Source organism: Pleurodeles waltl, chromosome 8 (genome assembly GCF_031143425.1).
Source record: "Pleurodeles waltl isolate 20211129_DDA chromosome 8, aPleWal1.hap1.20221129, whole genome shotgun sequence".
Lineage (NCBI taxonomy): Eukaryota > Metazoa > Chordata > Amphibia > Caudata > Salamandridae > Pleurodeles > Pleurodeles waltl.
In genome coordinates, this window is record NC_090447.1 from 528,005,796 (window position 1) to 528,025,789 (window position 19,994).

The following is a 19,994-nucleotide window of genomic DNA, read 5'->3' on the forward strand; positions in this document are numbered from 1 at the left end:
TGACAGTTTAGAAATAAATTAACAAAATATTTTTTTTCTATTTCAAAATATCTGGTCTGGAGTTAAGTCATTGAGTGTATGCTTCTTCTTTTCTGTGTGTGTATATACAGCAAATGCTTTGTACTACTCTCTGATAAGCATAACTGTTCGACCACACTACCACAAAAGTGAACATTTGTATTATCTACTTAAGCCTCTGTTAGCCCTCTGGGGAACCCCTGGAGGTGCGTCTCCTGTAGAAAGGCAATGTGCGCTCCGACTCGCCTGAGATGTGTGGACAAGAGTCCAGTCCTCTCACATTCCAAATGAGAAAATGTATGAAATCACAAATCTCTGTATGTTGTGATCCGCGGCTGCAAACTCCCCCTCCACTGCCGCCCCCTGCACAGCACTTGCCGCCTGAATAAGCAATAAAGGACACTGCCCCCCGCAATCCTGCTGCAACATCCTTAAGCACAAAGCATAGAACCAAAGCATAGAACCAGCTGTTTTGTAAAACAAACAAGCAATGCCCAACCTCCCACATCCCACCCCAGGTAAATACCACTTGTAGGAAGTTGGCTCTGTATGTGCTATTTCAAAGTAAGGAATAGCATGCACAGAGTCCAAGGGTTCCCCTTAGAGGTAAAATAGTGGTAAAAATAGATAATACTAATGCTCTATTTTGTGGTAGTGTGGTCGAGCAGTAGGCTTATCCAAGGAGTAGTGTTAAGCATTTGTTGTACATACACATAGACAATAAATGAGGTACACACACTCAGAGACAAATCCAGCCAATAGGTTTTTATATAGAAAAATATCTTTTCTTAGTTTATTTTAAGAACCACAGGTTCAAATTCTACATGTAATATCTCATTCGAAAGGTATTGCAGGTAAGTACTTTAGGAACTTCAAATCATCAAAATTGCATGTATACTTTTCAAGTTATTCACAAATAGCTGTTTTAAAAGTGGACACTTAGTGCAATTTTCACAGTTCCTAGGGGAGGTAAGTATTTGTTAGGTTAACCAGGTAAGTAAGACACTTACAGGGCTTAGTTCTTGGTCCAAGGTAGCCCACCGTTGGGGGTTCAGAGCAACCCCAAAGTCACCACACCAGCAGCTCAGGGCCGGTCAGGTGCAGAGTTCAAAGTGGTGCCCAAAACTCATAGGCTAGAATGGAGAGAAGGGGGTGCCCCGGTTCCGGTCTGCTTGCAGGTAAGTACCCGCGTCTTCGGAGGGCAGACCAGGGGGGTTTTGTAGGGCACCGGGGGGGACACAAGTCCACACAGAAATTTCACCCTCAGCAGCGCGGGGGCGGCCGGGTGCAGTGTAGAAACAAGCGTCGGGTTTGCAATGTTAGTCTATGAGAGATCTCGGGATCTCTTCAGCGCTGCAGGCAGGCAAGGGGGGGGTTCCTCGGGGAAACCTCCACTTGGGCAAGGGAGAGGGACTCCTGGGGGTCACTTCTCCAGTGAACGTCCGGTCCTTCAGGTCCTGGGGGCTGCGGGTGCAGGGTCTCTCCCAGGCGTCGGGACTTTAGGTTCAAAGAGTCGCGGTCAGGGGAAGCCTCGGGATTCCCTCTGCAGGCGGCGCTGTGGGGGCTCAGGGGGGACAGGTTTTGGTACTCACAGTATCCGAGTAGTCCTGGGGTCCCTCCTGAGGTGTTGGATCGCCACCAGCCGAGTCGGGGTCGCCGGGTGCAGTGTTGCAAGTCTCACGCTTCTTGCGGAGAGCTTGCAGGGTTCTTTAAAGCTGCTGGAAACAAAGTTGCAGCTTTTCTTGGAGCAGGTCCGCTGTCCTCGGGAGTTTCTTGTCTTTTCGAAGCAGGGGCAGTCCTCAGAGGATGTCGAGGTCGCTGGTCCCTTTGGAAGGCGTCGCTGGAGCAGGATCTTTGGAAGGCAGGAGACAGGCCGGTGAGTTTCTGGAGCCAAGGCAGTTGTCGTCTTCTGGTCTTCCTCTGCAGGGGTTTTCAGCTAGGCAGTCCTTCTTCTTGTAGTTGCAGGAATCTAATTTTCTAGGGTTCAGGGTAGCCCTTAAATACTAAATTTAAGGGCGTGTTTAGGTCTGGGGGGTTAGTAGCCAATGGCTACTAGCCCTGAGGGTGGGTACACCCTCTTTGTGCCTCCTCCCAAGGGGAGGGGGTCACAATCCTAACCCTATTGGGGGAATCCTCCATCTGCAAGATGGAGGATTTCTAAAAGTTAGAGTCACTTCAGCTCGGGACACCTTAGGGGCTGTCCTGACTGGCCAGTGACTCCTCCTTGTTTTTCTCATTATTTTCTCCGGCCTTGCCGCCAAAAGTGGGGCCTGGCCGGAGGGGGCGGGCAACTCCACTAGCTGGAGTGTCCTGCTGGGTTGGCACAAAGGAGGTGAGCCTTTGAGGCTCACCGCCAGGTGTGACAATTCCTGCCTGGGAGAGGTGTTAGCATCTCCACCCAGTGCAGGCTTTGTTACTGGCCTCAGAGTGACAAAGGCACTCTCCCCATGGGGCCAGCAACATGTCTCGGTTTGTGGCAGGCTGCTAAAACTAGTCAGCCTACACAGATAGTCGGTTAAGTTTCAGGGGGCACCTCTAAGGTGCCCTCTGTGGTGTATTTTTCAATAAAATGTACACTGGCATCAGTGTGCATTTATTTAGCTGAGAAGTTTGATACCAAACTTCCCAGTTTTCAGTGTAGCCATTATGGTGCTGTGGAGTTCGTGTTTGACAAACTCCCAGACCATATACTCTTATGGCTACCCTGCACTTACAATGTCTAAGGTTTTGTTTAGACACTGTAGGGGTACCATGCTCATGCACTGGTACCCTCACCTATGGTATAGTGCACCCTGCCTTAGGGCTGTAAGGCCTGCTAGAGGGGTGTCTTACCTATACTGCATAGGCAGTGAGAGGCTGGCATGGTACCCTGAGGGGAGTGCCATGTCGACTTACTTGTTTTGTCCTCACTAGCACACACAAGCTGGCAAGCAGTGTGTCTGTGCTGAGTGAGAGGTCTCCAGGGTGGCATAAGACATGCTGCAGCCCTTAGAGACCTTCCTTGGCATCAGGGCCCTTGGTACTAGAAGTACCAGTTACAAGGGACTTATCTGGATGCCAGGGTCTGCCAATTGTGGATACAAAAGTACAGGTTAGGGAAAGAACACTGGTGCTGGGGCCTGGTTAGCAGGCCTCAGCACACTTTCAATTGTAAACATAGCATCAGCAAAGGCAAAAAGTCAGGGGGCAACCATGCCAAGGAGGCATTTCCTTACACCACTGAACCAACTTGTGTCTCCCCAATTTGTGTATGGGACCATGTGACCCATCCGTTCACTAGCCTAAAGGAGAGGCAGCAAACAGATTGTCCCTCGCCTTCTATCAGAATTGAGGTGTTTCAGGGTCGTGTACGGGCCGATCGCTCTAGAACACCCCCATGAGCACCTACTTCACACTCATGCCCTCCCACAGCTATCACAACAATAACCGTAGTTAAGAAAAGAGAAAAATAAAGAGAGAGAAATGGAGTAAGCAAGAGAGAAAAAGGGAACAGTATAAAAGGAGAGAAGTGGCGCAGCCACCTCATGCAGCAATGGCCCAACTGTGGAGCAGTCCGGAGCTCCACGTTTTACAAAATGGATCAAAAAAAGGCCAGATGGAAGAAGGGGGAGAGGAAGGCAAAAATTATCCCCGGCCCCTGCAAAGGATCAGACTCAAAGAACTCTCCCTGAGAGGGGGAGGGCTAAGCCCAATAAACTGCACATTACAGTCCATCATTTAAAATTTTACTCATTTGTCTTAAGGAGTCACCCAGGCGCACCAGTGGCCAGCCCCCACCACTATGGCAGGGTGCAATAAGGACTTCACACATCACGTCCAGACATCTTCCTGCTCTGATGCTGGGCCATCTTCTCCCCGAAGCGACCCAGAGCACGAGGGTGCTGCAGAGGTTGCAGTCTCCACCAGCAGCCTGCCCTCCTCTCACTCCTGCTGCAACTTTTCCAAACTCAGGGTGCCATCAGGGCGGACTATCACTTTGGCATCAGAACTGATGTATTGTAGCCTGCTCACCTCCAGCCTTCTAGGCCTCTCTGCTTACCCTCCCGGAGCGAGTCGCCGCAACACGCTCACCTCTGATCTCCAGCCAGTCCCATGCAGCTTCTGACGTAAGTAAAAATTGAAAGCGGCCAGCATGGAGCACTTTCAGTATAGCAGGGTACAGCAGCTTATACGTGAGTTCCAGCACTTTCAGCTTCTGTTTAACACCACTAGAGGATTGTCTTTGGAGTTGAACAGACCTAGTGTAGTTTGGAAAAACGCGTATGGTGTAGTTCTTGTAGGTCAGGTCTCATGCCTACATCTTTCCTGCAGTATAGTATATCGATCTCTGTAATTGAGAATTTTAGCAATGATCATCCTGGAGGGGGGGTGCCAGCGGAGGGCCCAGTGCCCTGTGCACCCTCTCCACCACAAACACAGGCGACAGTTGTGCCATAGGGAATGACCTCTTAATCCAGTCTTCCAGGAATGTTTCTGGGGTGATTCCCTCTACTCCCTCTGGGATCCCCACAAATCTCAATTTGCACCTATAAGACCTCCTCTCCGCATCTTCCACCCTCACCTCCAGCCTGCACAGCCAAACCTCCAGGGTGGCCACAGTTGCTTTCAGGGCCTCAAGGTCTGTCTGCATTGTAATCATCTGTTGTTCAGTGGCTATGGATCTTTTCGCCACTGCACTCCGATCCGTCCTCAATAGATTTACACCCACAGCCATGGCTGCGATCTTCTCCTGTACCGCCTGTCCAGAGGCCTCGGTGACCTCCAGGATCTGGGCCCTGGAGGGTTTGCGAGCATCTCCTGATGCCCTGCCAGGCTGCCAGCCCCCAACGTGGTCGGAGTAGTGAACTGGTCCATTCTAGTCTGCTGAATGCTCTTAGTCGTCCTGTCCTTGCCGCCCAGAAGTGCAGTAAATCGATGACAGATGGGCTCTCCCAGCACCCCGTGAGAGCATGGATTAGGCAGATGGAAGGGAGCTCCCCTCACCGTGAACCCAGCCATGCCACATGCACTGGGACCTTTTTAGCCCAGCAGGTGTAGACTTGTAGTGTCGCAGTTCACTAACACATCTCAGCACAGTGCCAAGGGGACCCTCTCAGCACAGCAAGGCACCCAGCCCATAACCATATGGAGGCAGGTCTCTGCCACCCTACCTCTCGACAGTGCCCACCTAAAGCGCAGAGGGGAGAGCAAAAACCCAGTCTGCAAGGGTAATCCGTAATCCTTGGGTATTCCTCTATGTTCAGTGGGTATTGCCCCTTACCGCCAGTCCCCTTGACCGGAGTAAGTCTCTCAGATCTGCAAACTGTGTGGAAGGGCACCCACTGCAGCATCGCGCCTGCAGACCACCCTCAGCGCCACATCTACTAGGGAGACCAGGCAGCAGCCAGGCACACATGGCCCTCCATGTGAATCCAGGCCCAGGCAGCTCACTGTCTCACCATGCTGCAATGTAGGCCTAGCCTCACCGCTGTGTCCGGTGACCTCCAGGTCCTTGTCCCACCAACAGTAGTGGGACAGGTCTGCCACATACTGTTGCCTCCTCGTCTCCCATAGGTGGGGGGTGGGAGATGCCATTTCCAACCCACAGGGCCACTCGCCAGCACTCAGTAGGCCCCTCAGTCACATCCCTCCAAGCAGCTAGATACTGTTGGGGCCAAGGCTGTGCCACCTATCCCCTCCACCTCCGTGGGCCAAGTGCATCCAGCATCAGGAAGGCAGCGGGCCAGAACTAGCAGCACTCAATTGGGCCTGCAATGCGACTTAGACAACCATCCCGGCCCGATCAGCCCTCATTCAGCCTCTCTTCAATTCTTCCCCTCACAAAAGGGGAAAGCGGGGTCAGTGAGGCTTCAGGACCGCAGGATTCTGTGACCAGCCCTGGGAATCCTTGCTCAGAGCAACCGGTCGGCCATCTTGTTGGCCACACGCCCCTTGGCCTGCCTTATTTAAAGTGACAGACGCTTATGTTGTGACTTGTATACATAGGGGTAGGGATTTGGATTATAGGGTACAGGACCAATTAGGTGGTCTAATGTGATTTGAAGATGTCACCAAAGATTTTTCCATCTACCTGATAAATATTTATACGTTCATGCATAATATTTAGATGTGTGTGTAGTAATAAAGTACTTTTCCTTATTTAAAAGAAAAAGCTCTGACTTGACATTTATTGAGTGTTGTTGTTGAGTACCAGCTTATTGGGGTTACTACCCCCACGCCACCTCCCTTGAGTAGGCCTTGCTTGAACTGCTCTGCTTCACAACCCTGAGAGAGTCAAATACTGCAAGGTGGTTTGTTCCCAGTAAAAAGACATTTGCGGATTGGTTACTTGTGAAGTACATGCATCTGTCTCAACTTACAACCCGATATCCTACACAAAGAAAACCTTCACTAAGGGTAAAGGTGAGGGAACCAGTTGAACAGGTTTTGAGAAGTGGGGCAGGGGGTGTGTTAGTGTTGTGCTGCTGATGTCCATCCCTATGTCCTGTAAAGGATAAGGCCATTTTGTACCGCCCTCATGTGGGATTCAGTTAACCATAGAACTCTCTATTCCATTCTTAACTTACCCATTCGGAAACATACGACATGCATCCTTCATACATGCCCCAGATATGATAAAGGCAAAGGGCCACACCTATTGAGATTGCACTGACCTTTTACATTGGAGAGCTGTTAGGCAGTCTCTCTTCAAGGTTACAGGTGCGGAAAAAAAGAAACCAATGGATATAACTACAGTCATGCTACCATCACATATCATTACCCCATAGCCTGGGTAGAAATGGCAGTGAGCACTCTCACTCGCAACATGAGCAAGACTCTGGTTGTACCTCAGATGATTGAGCATAGGTCTGATCTAAACCAAAAATGTAAGAAGCAGCAAGAACCTCCCAGGGGCTTTCGTGATTGAACACTCTAGGAACTTAAAAGGGTAGGTTGGCACAGCATAACTGAACAATGTGATATCCTTTTATTACAGCAAGATCATGATTACTGTTTTAGTTCGGTTTAGAGTGAGGGCTCGTTTAAGGTCAGGAGAAGTGTAATTGGTAGGTTTTAGAGGTCATATTGGGAATAGGTTTAGGATGAGAGTAAGCGATGGGAAGTAGACATTTATTGTTTGTTAAAATGAACATATTGTTATTGGTTCTCTGTAGTTGTTTCTTTGTAAAGGTATTCTTTGTAATAACATAGCTGTGACTTGGAGAGCCATAGCTGCATGTAAGCAATTTAAGGCCTTCCATCCTTACATGTTTTAACATTTCATGGATGTTATGCTTGACACCAAATATTCTCTTAACCTTCGCAGATAACACAGAGAGAATATCTCTTCAGCTCCATCTTGCTTTAACGTCTAGCGCATCTTGGGTTCAGTGTCCCAGCCACTTGGAGCTCATGAACCAGTGTCGACACATAAACGTCCGAGTAGATCCGAGGGGACTAAGAGAAGGAGTACATTATGCAGAGGTACTGATTGTAGTAAAAAAAAAATGCTAGTGGTCTTTTGAGAACTCTTTTAACTGCCTATTGATTATATGAATTGTTTTGTCTTTGTTTTGCAAAATAATATGATCGATGGCATATGTTGCTGCAGATACACATGTTTCGCACAGTCCGCTGCCTGGTGTTGGGCTCGGAGTATTACAAGTTGTTTTTCTTCGAAGAAGTCTTTTTTGGTCACGGGACCGAAGGACTCCTCCCTCTTCGGCTCCATTGCGCATGGGCGTCGACTCCATCTTAGATTGTTTTTTTTCCGCTGTCGGGTTCGGACGTATTCCTTTTCGCTCCGTGTTTCGGTTCGGAAAGTTAGTCAGAATCTCGGAAGAAAGCGTCGGTATTGTTCCGTTCGGTATCGGGATAGTTAGGTACATCGACACCGATCATCGGAAGACTTTGGGGTAGCTTCGATCCCACGTCGGGGCCTAGTCGGCCCGACCGCGTGCGACATCGAAGCCGATGGAACGGACCCCGTTTCGTTTCTGCCCAAAATGTCACAGTAAGTATCCTTATACAGATCAGCACTTGGTCTGTAACTTGTGCTTGTCCCCCGAGCACAAGGAGGATACCTGTGAGGCCTGTTGAGCCTTCCGGTCCAGAAAAACACTCCGGGACCGAAGAGCCAGGCGTCTACAAATGGCGTCCATGCCGACAAAACAACGTTTCGACGACGAAGAGGAAACATTCTCGGTTCCGGAATCAGAATCCGGAGACTCCGACGTCGAACAACAGCAACAAACAGTGAGTAAGACGTTGAAAATTAAAACCATCGAGAAGACAAAAGCCCAGGGGACGCCACTGCCAACAGGCCATGGCTCGACCCATAAAACCGGCGAGCCGTCGAAGGCGCCGAAAAAGGGCACGCCCATAGCGAAGACACCCGACTCCGGTCGAGGGACCGCCATGGAGCAACCTCGGAGCCGAGATAGCGGCTCCGAGAGGCAAAAACAAGATGCCGGCACCGAAAAACATCGGCACCGAGACACCCTGCCGAAAGCCACAAAAACTCTGTCGGTGCCGAAGCCGAAAAAAGATTCTCTCTCGGCGCCGAAAAGTTCCACACCTCCATCCTACACAGAGGAACAAGGAATAAGTGGCCAGATGCACAGATTTGGACAAGAGCTCCAAAGTGTAGAATCAGACTACACACAAAAGAGACTGTACATCCAGCAAGACACAGGGAAGATATCAACCCTTCCCCCAATAATGAGAAAAAGAAGGATCGGACTTCTCAAGGATGATGCACAACCACAAGCCAAAGTGGTTAAAAAAGTCACGCCTCCGCCCTCTCCACCACAACAGGCATCGCCGGCACAAACACCGCCACAAATGCACTCACCAGCGCAAACTACCATAAGTCAAGATAATCAGGATCAACACGCTTGGGACCTATATGACACCCCAGTGCCGGACAATGATCCCGATTCATACCCCACAAAGCCGTCACCGCCAGAGGACAGTACCTCATACTCGCAACTGGTGGCTAGGGCAGCAGAATTCCACAATGTCCAACTGCATTCCGATCCTATAGAGGATGATTTTTTATTTAACACCCTCTCGGCTACACATAGCCAATATCCATGTCTCCCAATGCTACCAGGGATGTTACGGCACGCAAAACAAATTTTTGAAGAGCCCGTAAAATCAAGAGCCATCACCCCAAGGGTGGATAAGAAATACAAACCACCACCCACAGACCCAGTGTTTATTACTTCGCAGTTACCACCTGACTCCGTAGTAGTAGGGGCAGCTCGCAAAAGAGCAAATTCCCATACATCTGGCGACGCCCCACCTCCGGACAAAGAAAGCCGAAAATTTGATGCGGCAGGAAAAAGAGTAGCATCACAGGCAGCCAACCAGTGGCGCATCGCAAATTCTCAAGCGCTGCTGGCCCGATATGACCGCGCACACTGGGATGAGATGCAACTTCTCATAGACCATCTTCCACAGGAATACCAAAAAAGGGCGCAGCAAATAGTTGAAGAGGGACAAACGATCTCAAACAATCAAATCCGCTCTTCAATGGACGCAGCCGATACTGCAGCGAGAACAGTCAACACTGCTGTCACCATAAGGAGACACGCTTGGCTCCGCACTTCAGGCTTCAAACCGGAAATCCAGCAGGCTGTCCTTAATATGCCCTTCAACGAGAAACAACTTTTTGGCCCTGAAGTGGACACAGCCATTGAAAAACATAAAAAGGACACAGACACGGCCAAAGCCATGGGCGCACTCTACTCCCCGCAGAGCAGAGGCTCTTTTAGAAAAACTCCATTTAGAGGGGGGTTTCGTGGCCAACCCACAGACACCACCAGCCAACAAACAAGAACCACACCATATCAGGGTTCATTCCAAAGAGGAGGTTTCAGGGGATATAGAGGGGGTCAATTCCCAAGGAGTAGGGGAAGATTCCAGACTCCAAAAACACCTCCACCTAAACAGTGACTTTCAAGTCACACAACCCCTTCACTCAACACCAGTGGGGGGAAGACTAAGCCAATTCTACCAATCTTGGCAGCAGATTACAACAGACAATTGGGTATTAGCAATAATCCAACATGGCTATTGCATAGAATTCCACAAATTCCCACCAAACATCCCTCCAAAAACACGCAAAATGTCACCACAACATTTAGAACTTTTAGGACTAGAAGTTCAAGCACTACTGCAAAAGGATGCAATAGAATTAGTACCAGTACAACAAAAAAACACAGGAGTTTACTCCCTGTACTTTCTAATTCCAAAAAAAGACAAAACATTAAGACCAATATTAGATCTCAGGACACTAAATACCTACATCATATCGGACCACTTTCACATGGTCACACTACAAGACATCATTCCACTGCTCAAACAGCAAGATTACATGACCACATTAGACCTAAAAGATGCGTACTTTCATATACCGATACACCCTTCTCACAGAAAGTACCTAAGGTTCGTATTCAAAGGAATACATTACCAATTCAAAGTGTTGCCATTCGGAATAACAACTGCACCAAGAGTATTCACAAAATGTCTAGCAGTAGTAGCAGCACATATCAGGAGACAACAGATACATGTGTTTCCTTACCTAGACGATTGGCTAATCAAGACCAACACAGTAAAAAAGTGCACAAACGACACCACATATGTCATACAAACCATTCACAAACTGGGTTTCTCCATCAACTATACAAAGTCACACCTCGAGCCGTGTCAGACACAACAATATCTAGGGGCAACCATCAACACATCAAAAGGAATTGCCACTCCAAGTCCACAAAGAGTGCAAGCATTCCACAAGGTAATAAGTGCTATGTTTCCAAACCAAAAGATACAAGCAAAATTTGTGCTAAAACTTCTAGGCATGATGTCATCATGCATAGCCATTGTCCCAAACGCAAGACTACACATGCGACCCTTACAACAGTGCCTAGCATCACAATGGTCACAGGCACAGGGTCAACTTCAAGATCTGGTGTTGGTAGACCGCCAAACATACCTCTCGCTTCTATGGTGGAACAGCAACAATTTAAACAAAGGGCGGACATTTCAGGACCCAGTGCCTCAATACGTTATAACAACAGATGCTTCCATGACAGGGTGGGGAGCACACCTCAATCACCACAGCATTCAAGGACAATGGGATGTACACCAAACAAAATTTCATATCAATTACCTAGAACTGTTAGCAGTATTTCTAGCGTTAAAAGCCTTTCAACCCATAATAACACACAAATACATTCTTGTCAAAACAGACAACATGACAACAATGTATTATTTAAACAAACAAGGAGGAACACACTCAACACAATTGTGTCTCCTAACACAAAAAATATGGCAGTGGGCGACTCACAACAACATTCGCCTAATAGCACAATTTATTCCAGGGATCCAAAACCAACTAGCAGACAACCTTTCGCGAGACCACCAACAAGTCCACGAATGGGAAATTCACCCCCAAGTTCTGAACAAGTACTTTCAAATTTGGGGAACACCCCAGATAGATTTGTTCGCAACAAAAGAAAACGCAAAATGCCAAAACTTCGCATCCAGGTACCCACACCGCGAATCACAAGGCAATGCTCTATGGATGAGTTGGTCAGGGATATTTGCATACGCTTTTCCCCCTCTCCCTCTCCTTCCATATCTAGTAAACAAGTTGAGTCAAAACCAACTCAAACTCATACTGATAGCACCCACATGGGCAAGACAACCTTGGTATACAACTCTACTAGACCTTTCACTAGTACCGCATGTCAAACTACCCAACAGACCAGATCTGTTAACACAACACAAACAACAGATCAGGCATCCAAACCCAGCATCATTGAATCTGGCAATTTGGCTCCTGAAATCCTAGAATTCGGACACTTAGACCTCACACAAGAATGTATGGAGGTCATAAAACAAGCTAGAAAAGCTTCCACTAGACACTGCTATGCATCTAAGTGGAAAAGATTTGTTTGCTACTGCCATAGCAATCAAATCCAACCATTGCATGCCTCTACAAAGGACATAGTGGGATACTTACTACATTTGCAAAAAGCGAATCTCGCTTTTTCATCTATAAAAATACACCTCGCAGCAATATCTGCTTACCTACAAACTACTCATTCATCGTCTCTATTTAGAATACCAGTTATTAAAGCATTCATGGAAGGGCTAAAAAGAATTATACCACCAAGAACACCACCAGTTCCTTCATGGAACCTTAACATCGTCTTAACAAGACTCATGGGTCCACCTTTCGAACCCATGCATTCCTGTGAAATGCAATATCTAACCTGGAAAGTCGCATTTCTCATTGCAATCACATCCCTCAGAAGAGTAAGTGAAATACAGGCATTTACCATACAAGAACCATTTATTCAAATACACAAAAATAAAATAGTTCTAAGAACAAATCCAAAATTTCTACCAAAAGTAATCTCACCATTCCATTTAAATCAAACAGTAGAATTGCCAGTGTTCTTCCCACAACCAGATTCCGTGGCTGAAAGGGCACTACATACATTAGACATCAAAAGAGCACTAATGTACTACATTACATTGACAGAACAAAGCTAATCAGGAAAACAAAACAACTGTTCATAGCTTTTCAAAAACCACACATAGGAAATCCAATCTCTAAACAAGGCATTGCTAGATGGATAGTCAGATGTATTCAAACATGCTATCTTAAAGCCAAAAGAGAATTGCCTATTACACCAAAGGCACACTCAACCAGAAAGAAAGGTGCTACAATGGCCTTTCTAGGAAACATTCCTATGAGCGAAATATGTAAGGCTGCAACCTGGTCTACGCCTCATACATTTACTAAACACTACTGTGTAGACGTACTAAATGCACAACAAGCTACAGTGGGCCAAGCTGTACTAAGAACATTATTCCAAACTACTTCAACTCCTACAGGCTAAACCACCGCTTTTAGGGGAGGTAACTGCTTTATAGTCTATGCGAAACATGTGTATCTGCAGCAACATATGCCATCGAACTGAAAATGTCACTTACCCAGTGTACATCTGTTCGTGGCATTAGTCGCTGCAGATTCACATGTGCCCTCCCGCCTCCCCGGGAAGCCTGTAGCCGTTTAGAAGTACATCTTAAATCTTAAACATTTGTACATTTGTAAATAATTATTATAAACTTTTTATGTACATACGTATTCACTCCATTGCATGGGCACTATTTATAGCAAACAACTCCATCCTCACCCTCTGCGGGGAAAACAATCTAAGATGGAGTCGACGCCCATGCGCAATGGAGCCGAAGAGGGAGGAGTCCTTCGGTCCCGTGACCAAAAAAGACTTCTTCGAAGAAAAACAACTTGTAATACTCCGAGCCCAACACCAGGCAGCGGACTGTGCGAAACATGTGAATCTGCAGCGACTAATGCCACGAACAGATGTACACTGGGTAAGTGACATTTTCAATTTATTACGTTATTTTCTCTCTAAGGTACTAATTATTTTCAAATGTTTAGAGCCCACAAAGAAAATTACCTTAATTGAATAGTAATTTTGACATGTATATATTCCAAACTTTGCAGGTTTAGAAACACACCAGCTCTCAAAAAGTTAGTAATAGTTAAAGCAAATTGTCCCGGGCATTTCAGAAAATGGATGCTATGTAATACGGCAGATGCTCTGAAGAAATACAGAAACAAAGCATGAGACTACCTGTCAAAAAACAAAACCCTCAAATTAAAACAAAAGCCAAAAAATCACACAAAGCACAAGGTTTGCAGCAATTTTTCTGTTGTACATTCACGTGCATGTCTGCTTCTGATGTGTAAAATTTGTTGATCTCAAAATCTTGGTTGGGCTTCAGCCATGATTCTGACTCATGTCTACGTCATCCTATAACCCACAAAATATTGCAGCACAGTTACGATTTTTATATTAATTTTCTCCATTTGGTCTTGAAGGTATGGCAAGACCTGGAAAAATGTTTGTTCTACTAATGCCACTGGTGCTAGCTCTGAAAAGACTACTACCACTCCCAAGTATTAGACGGACCAGTTATTTTGGTGCAAAAATACCATAATATTGTTGAAATAGTGACTTTTGCACATTACAGTGTAGTGGCTCAGATTTCTGTAGAGTTCTACCCTGTCGTACTCTTCCCTTCCCCTTTCCTGGAGCCTTTAAATTGGAGTTTAGAGAAGTCCACACTGAAGCCAAGTGGTGAGTGGAGAGACAGAAATACTTAGATATGATGACATTTGTGGCTCATTCGCCGTAATTGATGTGGATGTAGGGAAGCAGATGCATTCAGTAACCAAAGTGAGTCATAAGACCCAACTCACTGGTGCATTGGGAAGGGACTTCCAACAGAAAATGCACAACACCTCCCCCCCTGAGGTGCCTCATGAAGAATTAAAACAAAAAGCCACATCTGAGACATCATCCTTGATGCAATTAGGTATTTCAGCAACACTTGCAAATGTATTGTTTGAAAGATTGAGCTTGTACAGAATCTGTACCTTGCTGCTGTTTGATGTAGCTGAAGCTGTAAACTTGATTATTTGTTAGGTCATAAATTTGTGGATGAAAACTGTGTGCTTCAGAAACTTGCAAGCCGTAAATATGTAGCTTCTTAATTCTAAAAGCAGTACACCCTAAAGCTAGTGTGGCACATTTTACAATGGTAATAAAGTGTTGTGTTTTACTGCTGTGAAAGGAGTTTAAAGGCCATAAATGCTTTTGTAGATTGAAACGTTTCTTATTTAATATTTCTTCTTTATTTTTTCAGGTTTGTGGTTATGATTTGTCCACGCCAAACTCAGGTCCATTGTTCAGAGTTCCAGTAACTGTTGTCATACCAAGGAGGTTAGGAAACTCAACTTGATGTTTTTTGTAAATATGATTTATGTCATAATATTGAGAATGTTCACGATTGGTGGTTCCTTCGAGTTTTAATGGTACTAGGATATGAATTGTCATTTGTTCTAGTATTGTACCATAAAGGTATTGTGGTTTCACATGTAGGTTACTATCCCATATCTGTCTTATTTTGGTGGGTGAGAGAACAGACAGTTTTTCTTGATGAATTGGGATAACATTTGATGATTAGTCATTTCAATTCTGAAATTATGATACACTGAGTTTTAAGAGAGCCTCTTCACAGGTTCTGAATCATACCTAAGCTTTCTCAAATATCAAGAGAATTGATACCATGGTCAACCTGGAACAACCGCTCACTGGTAAATGACAATTTAAAAAAAAACAGCTACAGCACAAGATTGTTAGAGTGCATTGTACAGGATGGGCTCTCTGAGCTCCTAATCATGTATCATCTCCTACTAACCTGAGCCACTTCCAACATCCACTACCCTCTCTTTAGCTGTCTACTTTTTCCCATGCATGCCCATCTCTAACTCAAGTCCTGCCTTCAAATTCTGAGCAGCTTCATAGCCTCTTTTCCCTGTCTGCCAACGTTGTTCTGTTCTCGTTTCCTTCCACGCTACTTTTCTGCTGTTCTTCCCTCCTTGAATTATTCTTCTGTCTCCCCTTTCAGCTTTGATGTTGCTTGTTCATGGCCTCCTTTTAGAGCCCAATTTTGCTTTGGACTGACGTTTTATTGCCCATCATCTTTCAGTCGATCTAAATAATTGGCAGTCAATGCTCCTTGTTTTGCTTACACTTATTTTTGTCCGGTCTATTTTAATTACTGCATTGACATGGGCTTCTCTAGTTGTCTGCAGGATGTTGTCGCCCCTAGCTCTTAGTTGTGGACGTTTTCTCTCGCAATCAATTGGTTGCTAACTTAGATGTATATTAATCGTATTTTATGAGGTTGATTATGTGTTACAACTAGGATCGATACTATTGTATTTCGTTTGTAGGAGTTCAAATTACAGTACTTTAGTCTTTAATTTTAAAATGTTGTAAGAATGGGTATAAATGAAGAGCATTACATAGTTATTGCAGAGGTAGCGGCCCATACCGCTTGTTGGATGGCAGACGCATGAGCGGGTACAATCATATTACTTTTTGTCTTTTGTATGGCTAAGTACTCTGGATATCATTATTGGTGCGTTTTGGCGATAGAAATGCCTTTTGAATGTAATAATTAGGCTTTAGTTTTACTTCAGGATGTACGAATGGTAGTACTGTAGAGTGTTTAAACATGGAGCTTTAATCCAACGCAGAAAAACATGAGGGAGGGAGTATCCTCTCTGCGTTATGTCGATTGTTTAATGGGTAGTGGCATGGGTGTGTTGCCTGCTGTTATTGTAATTTTTCTTGCAGTATTTATTGCAGGTTAATTATTATTAATGCGCTGTGTTATTTGAGTTCGGCTTATTATGTCTTCCAAATTATCGCTGTAGTAGTAAATGTGACTTATATGGCTTGTGAGTTGGCTGGTTCTGCAAGCTGATATCATGAAGTGCCACTCCTTACTTAAGGCATGACTTATGGGGGTCTTTAAATGGTGCTTTCCTTCACGCCATGCTACACATAGATCACTTTCTTGAGGGATCAGTTCTGGAGTATAGCTCTGCGCTATTTGAGCTTTGTTTGATGTACTTTTCGACAGCTTTCATAAAAACCGTATTTGCATATATTGTAAAGGGCTGGGAAGCTCTTGTAGTGCCTATGGTTATTACACTTTATAGGCTAATTTCATATATTTGCCATTAATAATTTTTTATATAACCCCTTAGCTGATTTTGGTAGTGATGGGGCTTCATTTTGCATTGTTTAATGATTACCTTTTTTAATGTGATTTTATGGATGTAAAAATCGTGATTGTTTTCTGATTTTATACAGAATCTTTTGATTACATTAATTGATACTTTAGAAGTGGTCTACATGGACTTGAATATAAAAGTCTGAGCTTTTTTGAGGAAAATGTAAGTTTTTTTTGTTTTTTTTTGTGTGCATTTGGATTGCTCTTTTTTTGCAGCCATTGGTTCTGTGCCTGGCACGGATTGGCAAGCATGTGATGTTGGGTTTGATGGTTTATTTCTTTACAATAGCTTGTTCCATTTTGCTGAATACTACAGTGTATTATTTTAGTTTTAACAATGCAGTATTGTGGAAGTGGAATGCAACCTATTCACTTTTGCGCTGGAGATGACAATGTAATATGACACATATTTTGTTTGTTTTTGACATTTATTGGTGGGTGAAGGTATGTTATTGTTACTTATTCATATCTGATATGTGGCTGTCTATTGTTATAATCCCTGATGAAGTCAAACGCGATAGAGCCACATGACGAAACATGTGTTAGCTATCTTGAGTATATTTACCCTTTTGCGATGAACATGCTTTACCTCTGCGTTTGAAAATGATATAAAGAAGTTAAAAAAAAATATGGACTTAAGTACTTCTTGATAAATTAAAGGACAACAGAAACAAGACTATCTCTACTTGGACAAATTGTGTTCTATTGAGTGCTCTGGGCATTTTGTATTCAGTTTTTAACCCTGTTTTAGGGTTATTTTGGGGTTGTTTGGTGTCCAACCCTTGTCCTAGAGCCCCTATTAGTGGATTGATTGAACATCCCTGATATTTAAAAGTAGCACCCGGGTGCCTGGCTACCGTTTATTTGATTATCCATATTGCATCACTCCACCCAGATACTTCAAGGTTACATGTGCAGCAGAGGCTAGCGCAACAGCATGTCATCATAGAAGAGGAAGGATGCCAATCAACCACGCTCCAAGATAACCAAAAACAAGCCTGTCTTCTCTAAGAGGCCTGTTACCATGCACCCTCTTTCCAGCCCACTAACTTGAGTACACCAGGTTGGGGGAAGAATTTTTATTTTTACTCCTGCTTGGAGAAAGTTAATAATGGTTTGCTGGGAGCTCCAAAAAGTGTATTCTGCCACAAGGTGGAATTCATAAAACACCCCCAACTGCCACCCTGGAAGGATGTGCATTTGAGAAATCTACATCAAAAAAATCTTCTCTTTCTAAAAGGTAAAATAGAAGATGCTGAAATCTCAAATAAGTCAGAGATTTTTTTCCCAGTTTTTTCCTGGTAAAGAAAAAAATGAAGAGAGTGAAACAAATATTGGACCAGAGAAAGCTAACCAGTTCCTGAAAGACAGTCCTTCTGATGGTGCAGGAAGGGGAGCACCGTACCCAAATTACAGGCAATATCTTAGTTTGCTGTGGCAAGCAGGTATTTCAATTTAAGGCATTTGCTTTTGAACTGAAATCAGCACCCAGATTTTTCACACAATTCTTGGTACCAGTAGATTCTTTCCTATGACATTATGTGTACCACTACTTGCAGATTGGCTCAACAAGGCTCCTTCAGAGGAAATGCTTCTGCCTTTATAATGCTTGCATAAGCCTTGTCCATTAGCTGGATTTGTCACTAAACATGCAGAAGTCTTCCATCAACCCATTTACAAGACTTCAGATTCTAGGAACTTTTCTAGACACTCAACTGAGGAAAGCATTCCTTGCCAAAGATAGAGTAACAAAACTACATCTAATGGCAAAGATGTTTTGTTCCAAAAAGATGCTTCCTATTATTATTAATTAACAATTATCAGGCAACCTATAACACTAAAAAGTCATAATTCCGCAACAGTCACCCTTTAAATCAAATCCATTAGTCTCTAATTTGGGAAGAGCAAAGTTTTTAGGTTCTTCCTAAAGATAATCAGATTTTCATTGCCTCTGAGGGATGCTGGCAGCCTTTTCCACAACTGGGCTACCTTGACCTGAAAGGACCTTCTGCCCTACCTTACTTTCCTAAACCCTTGGCACATAGACCATAATGGCTAATGAGGCCTGTAATGACTGAATTTCCTTTGTAGTAGCACAGGACCTAATCTGTTTACAGCTTTATAGACCACACACACTGCTTTGAAGACAATTCTCTCTCTGACTGGTAGCTAGTGATGGTCTCTCAAGGTGTTCGAAGCAGAGTCCTGTCTTGATTTGTTCAGTGCAAGTTTTGCTGCTGTTGTTTGTACCCTGTATACTCTCTTAATTGAATGTTGTAGTGCCCCTAGTAAGATTACATTGCAGTAGTCAATTATGCTTTAAACAGTGCATTGTACCACTCATTTTCTAGCTCGCTGGGGTAATAGTGGGACAATTTTTCTACTATCCCTCCTCAGTCTAAAACATGTGGGAGCCGTTTTATTAATACAAGTTTTCATGGATAATTTCACAATCACAAAAACTCTCAAACTTCGTACCGCCTAAGCGGTCTTAAGATTCTCAAAGCTAGTCCAGGGTAAAAAATTACTCAGGAGTGAGTAAGGCACTTTGGAAGGCGAGCAACACATGCACTCAGTTTTACTTCCATTAAACTTTAATGTATTCCTCCTGAACCAACTTGCCATCTCTTTTAGGCAATTGTGTAGTCCTATCTGTGTCAGGCTATTTTTATTGAAGGACAAGATTAACTGGGTATTTTCCGCATAGTATACGAACAAGATCCCATGAGATTTGATCAAGGTCGGTAGTGGACATAAATAAACATTGAAGAGAATAGGGTACCCCATGTGTAGTTTCCTGAAACTCCAAGTGGAAAGAGGGTGTGAGATTGCTTGATATCTGCATTATAGGTAGGATTTAATCTACTTCAAAAAGGTACCCTCCTCCCCTATCTCTTCCAAGCTGAAGATTATTTGATAGATCTAATATCAGCCCTGCAACCTGGCCTCTGCCAACCATCATCCTCAGTTTGTCCATTGTCAGAATCCTCAGTTTGTCCATGGCCAGAATTATCACAGTTGCTGTGCCATGTGCCTGTCTGAAGCCTGTTTGTTCTCCAAAATGATTTGATTTTCCAGATAGCTAGCTAGTTTTTTTTGCTAACATACTTGTCCACAACTTTCACTGGGTAGGGGAGCTGAGAAATTGGGCGGTAGTTACTAGGGTCATTTACATCTGTCAGTGGCAGTAGACGAGTGACTAAACCTTTCTTCCAGGTAGATGTTGCCTTGCCCATAGACAAAGACTGATTGCATACTTTTAGTAAGCCTGTATACAGTTTGTTCACTCCTTCTTTGCACAG

At 44.5% G+C, this 19,994-nt stretch overlaps 1 protein-coding gene across 2 annotated transcripts in view; it reads left to right on the top strand.

Annotated features, from left to right (window-relative positions):
- Window positions 1-19,994, top strand: part of TPP2 (tripeptidyl peptidase 2) — a 635,278-nt gene that overhangs the window by 245,794 nt on the left and 369,490 nt on the right. For both annotated transcript variants that reach the window (XM_069204557.1, XM_069204556.1), the window contains exons 14-15: window positions 7,325-7,482; window positions 14,752-14,828. In XM_069204557.1, coding sequence (XP_069060658.1) covers window positions 7,325-7,482; window positions 14,752-14,828 — 235 coding nt within the window. The remainder of the gene's footprint in view (window positions 1-7,324; window positions 7,483-14,751; window positions 14,829-19,994) is intronic.